The 15,233-nt window shown below is 44.2% G+C and overlaps 1 protein-coding gene across 1 annotated transcript in view; it reads left to right on the forward strand.

Annotated features, from left to right (window-relative positions):
* Positions 1-1,878: 1,878 nt before the first annotated feature.
* LOC120066186 (fatty acid 2-hydroxylase-like) overlaps positions 1,879-15,233 on the forward strand; it is a 39,462-nt gene continuing 26,107 nt past the window's right edge. The window contains exon 1 of the mRNA XM_039017372.1: positions 1,879-2,738. Coding sequence (XP_038873300.1) covers positions 2,457-2,738 — 282 coding nt within the window. The 5' untranslated portion in view covers positions 1,879-2,456. The remainder of the gene's footprint in view (positions 2,739-15,233) is intronic.

Raw genomic sequence — 15,233 nt, forward strand, 5'->3', positions numbered from 1 at the left:
TTATTTTAATAGCAGGTCACTGTAAAGTCCCTCTGAAGAGTATGAAGTTGTCAAGGCTCAGGAGAAGACCCAGATGCAGACAGTTTCGAAGTAACAAAAGTTTATTACAAAAACAAGGGGGCAGGCAAACGACAGGTCAAGGGCAGGCAGAGGTCAGTAATCCAGAGCAGAGTCCGAAAGGTACAGAACGGCAGGCAGGATCAGGGCAGGCAGAATGGTAAAAACCCAGAAAACAGGGACTAGAGAAAGACAGGAAAAACACTGGTAGGCTTGATGAAACAAAACAAACTGAGAAGAGAACACAGGTATAAATACACTGGGGATAATGGGGAAGATGGGCGACACCTGGAGGAGGGTGGAGACATGCACAAAGACAGGTGAAACAAATCAGGGTGTGACAGAATTAGGCTGTTTGAATCCTAAGCAATCTGCCTACTTATTGTTGGAAGTACAATAGACCAACATAATCACTGTAGTAGGTCAAAGCTGTGTGCTGGAAAACCTTGGTAGAGCATGGGTACACCTTGTGGTGCTGGTGAATTTCCTTTATTTTTCAGCTTCAGACCAATGCCTACTTCTCACTTAAAACATTTTTTGTTTTTCATTTCCATGGTTTTTACACCGGAAGGTGATTATACAACATAATACAGCAAAACACAGTAATAAAAGTACACAATAACAAATGACAAAATAAATAATGCATTTATGAGTATTTATTTAATATTAACAGCTGATTTTCCAGAGGGAAGCAAAAAACCAGAAACCCATTTAAACCAATATGGATTAAACTGGAAACATTTCCCCTGATCTCTTTAAATAAGACAATTGAGAAAGCTCCTGGAAAATGCACAAAATAATCAACATGTACCCATTAACTATTTACATGAAAATGTACTTTAAAGTTTAATAAATGGCAGTATAAATATGAAAACAGGAGTACTCACAGATTTGGAGCAGAACATACATAAGTGCTACTGATGGTGTGCATATCAATAAACGTAAGTTGTTTGTCAGCTCCACGTGGGCCAGTTTGACGAATTTCTTAGCTTCTCAAATGAAAGAAAGTGGCCCCTGAAAATGAGAAACGTTTACAACCTGTGCAACTTATCGAGTGCGTTTGTACCGTACTACGGAAGAGGGTAACGACATCTTCCTTGAGAGTTTGAGAGCTGGTCCCTCCAACTTTCTCTCCTCGGTAGTAGCAAGACGTACGCACAATACTAGTAAACGTCACACTGTCCCTTGCCACTCAACGATGCCCAAACAACCCCAAGGCCCTTTTAAGAGAGACCTAATAAATGACAATAAGTATGAGTGCCGGTGTGTGTGTGTGTGTCGGGAAAGGGAGGGGGTGTCAAAAACTATACACGAAAGAGAATGGTCAAAATCTCCCCTCAGGTAGGCAGACCTCGAGTCGCACCGCATTATTTCCGCCTCATGCACAAATTCACGTTGCTCATTTGACCAGAGAAAGTGAAATATTTATCGAAATTAAAATAGACGACGAACTGCTAATAATAAAAATGCAGGTATTCCGATACACGTGGCTACTAATTCAGTGCAGCTGCAACGCGAGAGTCAGGAGTATGTTTTATAAAAACAGTGTTGACAGTGCTGAATAAAGACTTAAACATACAGCTCTTTGCTGTAATCTTTGATAGTTTCTCTATGGTCATAGTTTTAAAAGTGACTAAATCTCATGTAGGCAGGTATCAAACTTTGCTGTGGAGTACTAGGCACGGTGATTTGAGCTATCAGATTGTCCAGACCAGTAGGCGCACTTGATTTACGCACAGCTCTCCGTGTCGGCCGGGTAGGCGGAGTTTGTCCCTTCAGTTCAGACAAATGAAATGGTTCAAAACGGGAACACTGCCTTTTCGGCGCACAGGGTTTCTGAATCAAGTGCACGTAAAGGCAAAAGCGCAAAGTCGAATTTAAAAAAAATCTAGTAATAAAGGAGCTCAAGCCTTTATCGTCGGCTTTTCTACAGAAATGTTTGGTGATCGACTGGGAATACCTAGATGATCGATCGACCGGTTGGTGACCCCTAATACAGGTTATTGATATTGAGAGGCGCCCACACATCAAACAGAACTACGCCCATGAGGAAATAACACGCATGTTTAACAGGTTCTCTATTAGACTAGTTTAAAAAGTTTGTTTTTATTTGATCTCAACCACATCTAAACATGAATTAACAATGCAATAATGATCTCATAGCTGTAAACATTGGGGGTAAAAAAGCAGCTAGAGCGCTGTGAAGTTGCAGAGCAAGCAAAAGGCAGATGAAAGACAGTCTTGAGCGATGAATAATTAATGATATGCTAATGAGTTGGTCGAGTAAACTCAGTCAGGGCTGAGAAATGAAGTAGAAGTTAGTACGCGGTCAGTCGGCCAGGGGGTCTTTACGCGCTCCTTTAGTTTATGCTATTTTTTGTGGACACTTCAACATCGCAATGTCTCCATTGGTGTCCCCTCGGTTTTTCTCTGAGATGGAGGTAGCCCGTCATTGCACAAAATACTCATGTTGGGTATTATTGGGGACGAAGGTTTATGATGTGACGGGATTCCTTCGAATTCACCCGGGTGGAGAGGCTCTGATATTACACAGGTCAGGGAGTGATATCAGCCTGGAGATGGAGGGACCCCCGCACCGCCATTCCGAGAACGCACGGCGGTGGATGGAACAGTACTACATCGGAGAGCTGGACAGAGACAGTAACGCCGATGAAACACAGGTACGGGCTATAATACTCTGCTCTGGTAGCCTACTCTAAAATGTAACCCAAGCATAGTTTCTTATCGAATCAAATCAAATTGTATTTGTCACACGCGCCACATACAACAAATGCTTATTTACAAGCCCTTAACCAACAATGCAGTTCAAACAATATAGTTAATATAATATTTACTAAATAAACTAAAGTAAAAAAAAATCGAAATATCAAAAATAAACACAATAAATGTACGTAACAATAACGAGGCTATAGGTTAGTCGAGGTAATTTGTAAAGTGACTGCATAGATGATAAACAGCGAGTAGCAGCAGTGTAAAAACAAAGGGGGTCAATGGAAATAGTCCGGGTGCCCATTTGATTAGTTGTTCAGCAGTCTTATGGCTTGAAAGTAGACTACAGTAAATTAAGACGATGTACATGGCGGTGTGATTTTCACATCTGATTTGAGACACATTGCCTATTTGCATCGAACAACAATCTCACATTGCCCCTATTTGTAAACCACATGCATGTGGTTTACAAATAGGAGATGATGATGGCACAACAATATGCCTATTAATTTTAACACAGTCAGTGGATTTGGGAGAAACTTTCCATTACAATAATGGTTGTAGGCTACATGCTAGTCAGTGGCGGTCGGTGCTGTTTAAGTTGAAGGCAGACAATTTTCTTTTTTCATGAGCATGGCCTTTTCTATTACAGCATATTGGATGACTGTCATTCATATTCCATTCATCCAGTTCAATGTAACATTGATAGGTTTAGGCTACTACATGATAATCTAATTTTCCCTATACCCATCCTGAGGTTGCTACAACCTAGCCTATGAATTAAAGTTTACAACGTAGGTGTACACAGGTCGAGAGAAAGATTTAAGGTAACAGACAGTGACACATTCAATACCGCCTTGCATACTTGATTACACTAGGGTGTAATCATTAGTTCAACAGTTGCAAACAAGAGTTTCTATTGGACAAATTCAGGTATGTTTATTCCCGTTTCATTCAGTTTGCTTCTGTTTAAGAAACGTTTTTCAACAGAATCGGCTAAATGAATACACCCCTGATCGGACATAAACCCAGTTCACTTTTACAGCAGCCACGTTGTATTCCTTCTCGCATCTACGCGCTCTCCTCCTCAAACCTTTTCCCTTCGCTTGTGGACTTCAATGCACAACACATCAGCTGTATGCGATAAGGCTAAAAAACCTTTCCAAGCCAAACCATGTCATAACCGCTACACACAGCCTACCTCGTTGTCACCATATTAGCTAAAGTTACGTCCTAGTCAACATAGCTAATAGAACGAAAGTGTTAGTAAACCCGCTACAATTATGCAGTAACGTTCGTGTACAGTCAGTAAGCAGTTTAGCACTTACACCGGTGGGCCCGATGGCAATACATTTGTAAAACCAAAAGCTTACCTTGACTTGGAAGAGTTACAGTGTTGTGTTGGATAGTCATAGCCAGCTAGCTAATATAGCATCCCTCTGATTGAGCTGGGTGTTTGAGTATGTTAAACTAGCTAGCTAGCTGCATTTGCTGGCAAAGAAAGTGAAAGTGAAAAACAAGACGAAATATAGTTCTCTCACTCTCTTGCTTCTCTCTCATTTTTTGAAGAAATTAATTTGTTAACTGTTCAGCTATTGTCTTTCTCTGAGTCATCTATCACCACATTTTATGCACTGCAGGGCTAGCTAGCTGTAGCTTATGATTTCAGTACAAGATTCATTCTCTGATGCTTTGATGGGATGGACATGTCAGTTCATGCTGCAAGAGCTCTGATAGGTTGGAGTACATCCTCTGGATGTTGTCATAATTACTGTGTAAGTGAATGGAAGGGGGTGAGAACCATGAGCCCCCTAGGTTTTGTATTGAAATCAAATCAAATGTTATTGGTCACATACACATGGTAAGCAGATGTTATTGCGAGTGTCGCGAAATGCTTGTACTTCTAGTCCCGACAGTGCAGCAATATCTAACAAGTAATATCTAACAATTCAACAACAGATACCTAATACACACAAATCTAAGTAAAGGAATGGAATAAGAATATATAAGTATGTGGATGATTAGGGACGGAGCTGCATAGGCTAACATGCAATAAATAGTATAGAATACAATATATACATATGAGATGAGTAATGCAAGATATGTAAACATTATTAAAGTGGCATTATTAAAGTGACTAGTGGTCCATTTATTAAAGTGGCCAATGATTTCAAGTCTGTCTGTAGGCAGCAGCCTCTCTGTGCTAGTGATGGCTGTTTAACAGTCTGATGGCCTTGAGATAGAAGCTGTTTTTCAGTCTATCGGTACTAGCTTTGATGCACCTGTACTGACCTTGCCTTCTGGGTGGTAGCGGGGTGAACAGGCAGTCACTCGGGTGGTTGTTGTCCTTGATGATCACCCTCTGGAGATCCCATTGGTTGTAGGCGGTGCAGTTGCCGTACCAGGTGGTGATACAGCCCGACAGGATGCTCTCAATTGTGCATCTGTAAAAGTTTGAGGGTTTTAGGTGACAAGCCACATTTCTTCAGCCTCTTGAGGTTGAAGAGGCACTGTTGCGCCTTCTTCACCACACTGTCTGTGTGGGTGGACCATTTCAGTTTGTCCTTGATGTGTACGCCGAGGAACTTAAAACTGTCCACCTTCTCCAATGCTGTCCCATAGATTTGGATGGGGGGTGCTCCCTCTGCTGTTTCCTGAAGTCCACAATCATCTCCTTTGTTTTCTTGACGTTGAGTGAGAGGTTATTTTCCTGACACCACACTCAGATCCCTCACCTCCTCCCTGTAGGCTGTCTCGTCATTGTTGGTAATCAAGCCTATTACTGTTGTGTCGTCTGCAAACTTGATGATTGAGTTGGAGGCGTGCATGGCCATGCAGTCATGGGTGAACAGGAAGTACAGGAGGGGGATGAGCACGCACCCTTGTGGGGCCCCAGTGTTGAGGATCAGCGAAGTGGAGATGTTGTTTCCTACCTTCACCACTTGGGGACGCACCGTCAGGATGTCCAGGACCCAATTGCACAGGGCGGGGTTGAGACCCAGGGCATCAAGCTTAATAATGAGCTTGGAGGGCACTATGTTGTTGAATTCTGAGCTGTAGTCAATGAACAGCATTCTTACATAGGTATTCCTCTTCCTCTCCAAATGGGATAGGGCAGTGTGATGGCGATTGCATCGTCTGTGAACCTATTGGGGCGGTAAGCAAATTGAAGTGGGTCTAGGGTGACAGGTAAGGTGGAGGGGATATGCTCCTTGACTAGTCTCTCAAAGCACTTCATGATGACAGAATTGAGTGCTACGGGGCGATAGTCATTTAGTTCAGTTACCTTTGTTCCTGTACCCAAGAATGCAATGGTGGCCATCTTCTCATTCCAAGATGGCATAGCAGTCAGACGTCCTTTGTCCTCGACTTGTCCCGTGTATATATATATTTACATCTTTTCTTCGCATATCTTTTTATATATTTTTTTTCTAAAAACTCAACTTCAAAACACTCTCCTGCAATCTGCCTCACCAATTAATTTAAAAAAAGTATTTTTCACCTCAAATCACTGGCTAACGTTAGTATTCAGCTAACCACGGTTGGCGGTCATCAGCTATCCTTTAGCTCAAAAAGCTATCGCCAGTTTTGTACAACGCGACTCAGACAACATTTTCAGACAAGATAGAATGGCCAAAGGGGGCGGTGTTGCAATCTACTGGAGAGATAGCCTGCAGAGTTCTGTCCTACTATCCAGGTCTGTACCCAAACAATTTGAACTTCTACTTTTAAAATTCCACCTCTCTAAAAACAAGTCTTTCACTGTTGCCGCCTGCTATAGACCACCCTCTGCCCCCAGCTGTGCTCTGGACACCATATGTGAACTGATTGCCCCCCATCTATCTTCAGAGCTTGTGCTGCTAGGTGACCTAAACTGGGACATGCTTAATAACACCCCAGCCATCCTACAATCTAAGCTTGATGCCCTCAATCCCACACAAATTATCAATGAACCTACCAGGTACCACCCAAAAGCTGTAAACACGGGCACCCTCATAGATATCATCCTAACCAACTTGCCCTTTATTAAATACACCTCTTGGTTTTCAACCAAGATCTCAGCGATCACTGCCTCATTGCCTGCATCCGTAATGGGTCAGCGGTCAAACGACTTCCACTCATCACTGTCAAACGCTCCCTGAAACACTTCAGCGAGCAGGCCTTTCTAATCGACCTGTCCCGGGTATCCTGGAAGGATATTGACCTCATCCCGTCAGTAGAGGATCAATCAATCAATCAAGTTTATTTTATATAGCCCTTTGTACATCAGCTAATATCTCGAAGTGCTGTACAGAAACCCAGCCTAAAACCCCAAACAGCAAGCAATGCAGGTGTAGAAGCACGGTGGCTAGGAAAAACTCCCTAGAAAGGCCAAAACCTAGGAAGAAACCTAGAGAGGAACCAGGCTATGAGGGGTGGCCAGTCCTCTTCTGGCTGTGCCGGGTGGAGATTATAACAGAACAATACCAAGATGTTCAAAATGTTCATAAGTGACAAGCATGGTCAAATAATAATCATGAATAATTTTCAGTTGGGTTTTCATAGCCGATCATTAAGAGTTGAAAACAGCAGGTCTGGGACAGGTGGCGGTTCCATAACCGCAGGCAGAACAGTTGAAACTGGAATAGCAGCAAGGCCAGGCGGACTGGGGACAGCAAGGAGTCATCATGCCCGGTAGTCCTGACGTATGGTCCTAGGACTCAGGTCCTCCGAGAGAGAGAAAGAAAGAGAGAAGGAGAGAATTAGAGAGAGCCAAGATTTTCAAAATGTTCATAAATGACAAGCATGGTCAAATAATAATCAGGAATAAAAGTCAGTTGGCTTTTCATAGCCGATCATTAAGAGTTGAAAGCAGCAGGTCTGGGACAGGTAGGGGTTCCATAACCGCAGGCAGAGCAGTTGAAACTGGAACAGCAGCAAGGCCAGGTGGACTGGGGACAGCAAGGAGTCATCATGCCCGGTTTGCCGTGACGTATGGTCCTAGGGCTCAGGTTCTCAGAGAGAGAGAAAGAAAGAGAGAACGAGAGAATTAGAGAGAGCATACTTAAATTCACACAGGACACTGGATAAGACAGGAGAAGTACTCCAGGTATAACCAACTGACCCTAGCCCCCCGACACATAAACTACTGCAGCATAAATACTGGAGGCTGAGACAGGAGCGGTCAGGAGACACTGTGGCCCCATCCGAAGATACCCCCGGACAGGGCCAAACAGGAAGGATATAACCCCACCCACTTTGCCAAAGCACAGCCCCCGCACCACTAGAGGGATATCTTCAACCACCAACTTACAATCCTGAGACAAGGCCGAGTATAGCCCACAAAGATCTCCACCACAGCACAAACCAAGGGGGGGGCGCCAACCCAGACAGGAAGATCACGTCAGTAACTCAACCCACTCAAGTGACGCACCCCTCCTAGGGACGGCATGAAAGAGCACCAGTAAGCCAGTGACTCAGCCCCTGTAATAGGGTTAGAGGCAGAGAATCCCAGTGGAGAGAGGGGAACCGGCCAGGCAGAGACAGCAAGGGCGGTTCGTTGCTCCAGAGCCTTTCCGTTCACCTTCACACTCCTGGGCCAGACTACACTCAATCATATGACCTACTGAAGAGATAAGTCTTCAGTAAAGACTTAAAGGTTGAGACCGAGTCTGCGTCTCTCACATGGGTAGGCAGACCGTTCCATAAAAATGGAGATCTATAGGAGAAAGCCCTGCCTCCCGCTGTTTGCTTAGAAATTCTAGGGACAATTAGGAGGCCTGCGTCTTGTGACCGTAGCGTACGTATAGGTATGTACGGCAGGACCAACTCGGAAAGATAGGTAGGAGCAAGCCCATGTAACGCTTTATAGGTTAACAGTAAAACCTTGAAATCAGCCCTTGCCTTAACAGGAAGCCAGTGTAGGGAAGCTAGCACTGGAGTAATATGATCAAATTTCTTGGTTCTAGTCAGGATTCTAGCAAGCGTATTTAGCACTAACTGAAGTTTATTTAGTGCTTTATCCGGGTAGCCGGAAAGTAGAGCATTGCAGTAGTCTAACCTAGAAGTAACAAATGCATGGATTAATTTTTCTGCATCATTTTTGGACAGAAAATTTCTGATTTTTGCAATGTTACGTAGATGGAAAAAAGCTGTCCTTGAAACAGTCTTGATATGTTCGTCAAAAGAGAGATCAGGGTCAAGAGTAACGCCGAGGTCCTTCACAGTTTTATTTGAGACGACTTTACAACCATCAAGATTAATTGTCAGATTTAACAGAAGATCTCTTTGTTTCTTGGGACCTAGAACAAGCATCTCTGTTTTGTCCGAGTTTAAAAGTAGAAAGTTTTCAGCCATCCACTTCCTTATGTCTGAAACACAGGCTTCTAGCGAGGGCAATTTTGGGGCTTCACCATGTTTCATTGAAATGTACAGCTGTGTGTCATCCGCATAGCAGTGAAAGTTAACATTATGTTTTCGAATAACATCCCCAAGAGGTAAAATATATAGTGAAAACAATAGTGGTCCTAAAACGGAACCTTGAGGAACACCGAAATGTACAGTTGATTTGTCAGAGGACAAACCATTCACAGAGACAAACTGATATCTTTCCGACAGGTAAGATCTAAACCAGGCCAGAACTTGTCCGTGTAGACCAATTTGGGTTTCCAGTCTCTCCAAAAGAATGTGGTGATCGATGGTGTCAAAGGCAGCACTAAGGTCTAGTAGCACGAGGACAGATGCAGAGCCTCGGTCTGACGCCATTAAAAGGTCATTTACCACCTTCACAAGTGCAGTCTCAGTGCTATGATGGGGTCTAAATGCCTGGTTATTTTTTTTAAATGCCTTCCTCACCATCTTAAATAAGCATGCCCCATTCAAGAAATTTTAGAACCAGGAACAGATATAGCCCATGGTTCTCTCCAGACCTGACTGCCCTTAACCAACACAAAAACATCCTGTGGCGTTCTGCATTAGCATCAAACAACCTCCCTGATATGCAACTTTTCAGGGAAGTTAGAAACCAATATACACAGGCAGTTAGAAAAGCCAAGGCTAGCTTTTTCAAGCAGAAATTTTCTTCCTGCAACACAAACTCAAAAAAGTTTTGGGACACTGTAAAGTCCATGGAGAATAAGAGCACCTCCTCCCAGCTGCCCACTGCACTGAAGATAGGAAACTCTGTCACCACCGATAAATCCACTATAATTGAGAATTTCAATAAGCATTTTTCTACGGCTGGCCATGCATTCCACCTGGCTACCCCTACCCCGGTCAACAGCACTGTACCCCCCACAGCAACTCGCCCAAGCCTTCCCCATTTCTCCTTCTCCCAAATCCAGTCAGCTGATGTCCTGAAAGAGCTGCAAAATCTGGACCCCTACAAATCAGCCGGGCTAGACAATCTGGACCCTTTCTTTCTAAAATTATCTGCCGAAATTGTTCCAACCCCTATTGCTAGCCTGTTCAACCTCTCTTTCGTGTCGTCTGAGATTCCCAAAGATTGGAAAGCAGCTGCGGTCATCCCCCTCTTCAAAGGGGGGGACACTCTTGACCCAAACTGCTACAGACCTATATCTATCCTACCCTGCCTTTCTAAGGTCTTCGAAAGCCAAGTAAACAAACAGATTACCGACCATTTCGAATCCCACCGCACCTTCTCCACTATGCAATCTGGTTTCAGAGCTGGTCATGGATGCACCTCAGCCACACTCAAGGTCCTAAACGATATCTTAACCGCCATCGATAAGAAACAATACTGTGCAGCCGTATTCATTGACCTGGCCAAGGCTTTCGACTGTCAATCACCACATCCTCATCGGCAGACTCAATAGCCTTGGTTTCTCAAATGATTGCCTCGCCTGGTTCACCAACTACTTCTCTGATAGAGTTCAGTGTGTCAAATCGGAGGGCCTGCAATGTTCTGGCAGTCTCTATGGGGGTGCCACAGGGTTCAATTCTTGGGCCGACTCTCTTCTCTGTATACATCAATGATGTCGCTCTTGCTGCTGGTGAGTCTCTGATCCACCTCTACGCAGACGACACCATTCTGTATACTTTTGGCCCTTCTTTGGACACTGTGTTAACAACCCTCCAGACGAGCTTCAATGCCATACAACTCTCCTTCCGTGGCCTCCAACCGCTCTTAAATACAAGTAAAACTAAATGCATGCTCTTCAACCGATCGCTGCCTGCACCTGACCGCCCGTCCAGCATCACTACTCTGGACGGTCTGACTTAGAATATGTGGACAACTACAAATACCTAGGTGTCTGGTTAGACTGTAAACTCTCCTTCCAGACTCACATCAAACATCTCCAATCCAAAGTTAAATCTAGAATTGGCTTCTTATTTCGCAACAAAGCATCCTTCACTCATGCTGCCAAACATACCCTCGTAAAACTGACCATCCTACCGATCCTCGACTTCGGCGATGTCATTTACAAAATAGCCTCCAATACCCTACTCAATAAATTGGATGCAGTCTATCACAGTGCCATCCGTTTTGTCACCAAAGCCACATATACTACCCACACTGCGACCTGTACGCTCTCGTTGGCTGGCCCTCGCTTCATACTCGTCGCCAAACCCACTGGCTCCAGGTCATCTTCAAGACCCTGCTAGGTAAAGTCCCTCCTTATCTCAGCTCGCTGGTCACCAAAGCAGCACCCACCTGTAGCACGCACTCCAGCAGGTATATCTCTCTGGTCACCCCCAAAGCCAATTCCTCTTTTGGTCGCCTCTCCTTCCAGTTCTCTGCTGCCAATGACTGGAACGAACTACAAAAATCTCTGAAACTGGAAACACTTGTCTCCCTCACTAGCTTTAAGCACCAGCTGTCAGAGCAGCTCACAGATTACTGCACCTGTACATAGCCCATCTATAATTTAGCCCAAACAACTACCTCTTCCCCTACTGTATTTATTTATGTATTTATTTTGCTCCTTTGCACCCCATTATTTCTATTTCTACTTTGCACATTCTTCCACTGCAAATCTACCATTCCAGTGTTTTACTTGCTATATTGTATTTACCTCGCCACCATGGCCTTTTTTGCCTTTACCTCCCTTATCTCACCTCATTTGCTCACATTGTATATAGATTTATTTTTCTACTGTATTATTGACTGTATGTTTGTTTTTACTCCATGTGTAACTCTGTTGTTGTAGTATGTGTCAAACTGCTTTGCTTTATCTTGGCCAGGTTGCAATTGTAAATGAGAACTTGTTCTCAACTTGCCTACCTGGTTAAATAAAATAAAATAAAAAATCTTGAAGCATGTGGGGACAACAGACTGGGATAGGGAGAAATTGAATATGTCTGTAAACACACCAGCCTGTTGGTCTGCGCATGCTCTGAGGATGCTGCTAGGGATGCTGTCTGGGCCGGCAGCCTTGCGAGGGTTAACACGTTTAAATGTCTTACTCACGTAGGCCACAGAGAAGGAAAGCCCACAGACCTTGGTAGTGGGCCGCGCTGGTGGCACTGTATTCTCCTCAAAGCGGGAAAAGAAGGTGTTTAGTTTGCCCGGGAGCAAGACGTGGCTGGTTTTCCTTTTGTAGTCCGTGATTGCCTTTAGACCCTGCCACATGCGTCTCGTGTCTGAGCCGTTGAATTGCCATTCAAGTGCGCAGATGTTGCCCTACCGGAGTTACACAGTAATAGTGTTACTGCTATTGGCTTCACGACTGACAATTGGACCAGCGATATCAGCCCCATGAGCATGCTGAGTCTGACAGCACAGTGGGTCGTCGAGGATTTCGTACTGAGTAAAGTCGTATTTCATGCTCATGAATGTGCTAGTTGTCATACCGCTGCTGCCATTTCAATGGCATTTGAGAGCATGTTTGAAACTTGGAAACATGAACACACTAGCTAGCTCCATTTGAACAACTGACTCGAGAAATAAGCTCATCAACTGCGCCTGCAGCAGACGTGATACCCTCTGTCATGGCATTGAAACGCCTGCTCAAAAAAACTGCAGACAGGCTGTGAACAAGTGATTCGGGGCATTCTCTCATTACTGTCCTCTACTTTGATGCAGACAAAAAACAGGGTTTACTTGAACTGTTACATACACAGCTGGACAAGATGGAAATGGACACAGTGACAGTGCGCACCGAGGAAGAGAGGCCACGGACAAACAGACAGCTGAAACTTCACTGTTTGACATGAAATCCTGGTTGAGAATGAAACGACTGAACAAATTAACAATGAAACAGCACAGCAAGTAAGTGAAAGAAATAGGTTTTGATGAAGTTTTACTGGTAATGGTTACATATGTAAATGCCAACAAAATAACGTTTTGGTCAGTGTGGTGTGTGTAAACTTTAAGTTAGTTAAGAACAAATTCTTATTTTCAATGACGGCCTACACCGGCCAAACCCGGACGATGCTGGGCCAATTGTGCGCCGCCCTATAGGACTCCCAATCACAGCTGGATGTGATACAGCCTGGATTCGAACCAGGGACTGTAGTGACGCATCTTGCACTGAGATGCAGTGCCGTAGACCTCTGCGTCCGTGTGTGTATTAACTATTTAACTGTACTAGAATAGTTAAAAGGCCGCAAAAATAAAAAATACCGGTTATTGGTATTGTTTTTTTGTCAAGGAAAATATCGGTTATCGGCCAAAAATGTAATATCGGTGCATCACTACTTATAACACTAAGTTTCATTGGTCGACTCTGACTTTTGGAAACTGTTGCTACCTCTACAACCCCATCATAAAGTGTGAGTGTTGCGGAGAGGGGGCAAGGAATGCATGTGGTTGTCACTGCCTTGATCCTGTTTACTACAGTTAAACACTGTCACTCTATTGATCCTGTTAACCACAGTTAAACACTGAACTGCTCCCTCATGCAAGTCTTTATGCCTAAGTATGGCATTCTCCTCTGTGTCAGTCTTATTTTATCACATATCAATTCAAAACATTGGGTTCAGTTTCAATTGACAGACTTGTGTTTACAGTGCTGTCAGGGTTTTGTATTGATTATAGTGCTGGTAGTATAAACAAGAGTTTTGGCGATGTGCCTCTTGACCCCAACCCTGTTTTGTTGCTCTGGGTTTGGCTACTCAGTGGCATTAGGCTACAACATACTGGACAGCACATCTTGTGTGTATGAGAAAAGGAAAATACACTAATCTGGCTTCTGGCTGGCTTCCGTGCATTGGCAGGGCAGAGCAGCTACGTCTAGTAAGATGAGGAGCGGGGGTGTGTGTCTATTTGTCGATAACTGCTGGTGCAGCAAATGTCTAATAATAAAGAAGTCTCAAGGTATTTCTCGCCTGAGGTAGAATACCTCATAATAAGCTGTAGAGCACAATATCTACTAAGAGAGTTCTCATCTATATTATTCGTAGCCGTCTATTAACCACCACAAACCGATGCTGGCACTAAGGCCGCACTCTACGAGCTGTATAAGGCCATAAGCAAACAAGAAAATACTCAGCCAGAGGCGGCGCTCCTAGTGGCCGGGGACTTCAATGCAGGCAAACTTAAATCCATTTTACCTCATTTCTACCAACATGTCACATGTGCAACCAGAGCAAAAAAAACTCTAGACCACCTTTACTCCACACACAGAGACGCATACAAAGCTCTCCCTCACCCTCCATTTGGCAAATCTGACCATAATTCTATCCTACTGATTCCTGCTTACAAGCAAAAATTATAGCAGGAAGTACCAGTGACTTACTTAATACGGAAGTGGTCAGATGACGCGGATACTACGCTACAGGACTATTTTGCTAGCACAGACTGGAATATGTTCCGGGATTCCTCCAATGGCATTGAGGAGTATACCACCTCAGTCACCTGCTTCATCAATAAGTGCATCTACAATGTCGCCCCCACAGTGACCGTACGTACATACCCCAACCAGAAGCCATGGATTACAGGCAACATCTACACCGAGCTAAAGGCTAGAGCTGCCGCTTTCAAGGAGCGGGACACTAATCCGGATGCTTAAAGAAATCCTGCTATTCCCTCAGACGAACCATCAAACAGGCAAAGCATCAATACAGGACTAAGATTTAATCCTACTACACTGGCTCTGACACTTGTCAGATGTGGCAGGGCTTAAACTATTACGGACTACAAAGGGAAACCCAGCAGTGAGTTGCCCAGTGACGCGAGCCTACCATACGAGCTAAATGCCTTTTATGCTCGCTTCGAGGCAAGAAACACTGAAGCATGCATGAGAGCACCAGCTGTTCCAGACAACTGTGTGATCACGCTCACCGTAGCCAATGTGAGCAAGACCTTTAAACAGGTCAACATTCACAAAGCCGCAGGGCCAAACGGATTACCAGGACGTGTACTCAAAGCATGCTCGGAGCAACTGGTAAGTGTCATCACTGACATTTTCAACCTCTCCCTGACCGAGTCTGTAATACCTACATGTTTCAAACTGACCACCATAGTCCCTGTGCCCAAGAAAGCGAAGGTAACCTGCCTGAATGAT

This window comes from Salvelinus namaycush, chromosome 21, assembly GCF_016432855.1.
Source record: "Salvelinus namaycush isolate Seneca chromosome 21, SaNama_1.0, whole genome shotgun sequence".
Taxonomy (NCBI): Eukaryota; Metazoa; Chordata; class Actinopteri; order Salmoniformes; family Salmonidae; genus Salvelinus; species Salvelinus namaycush.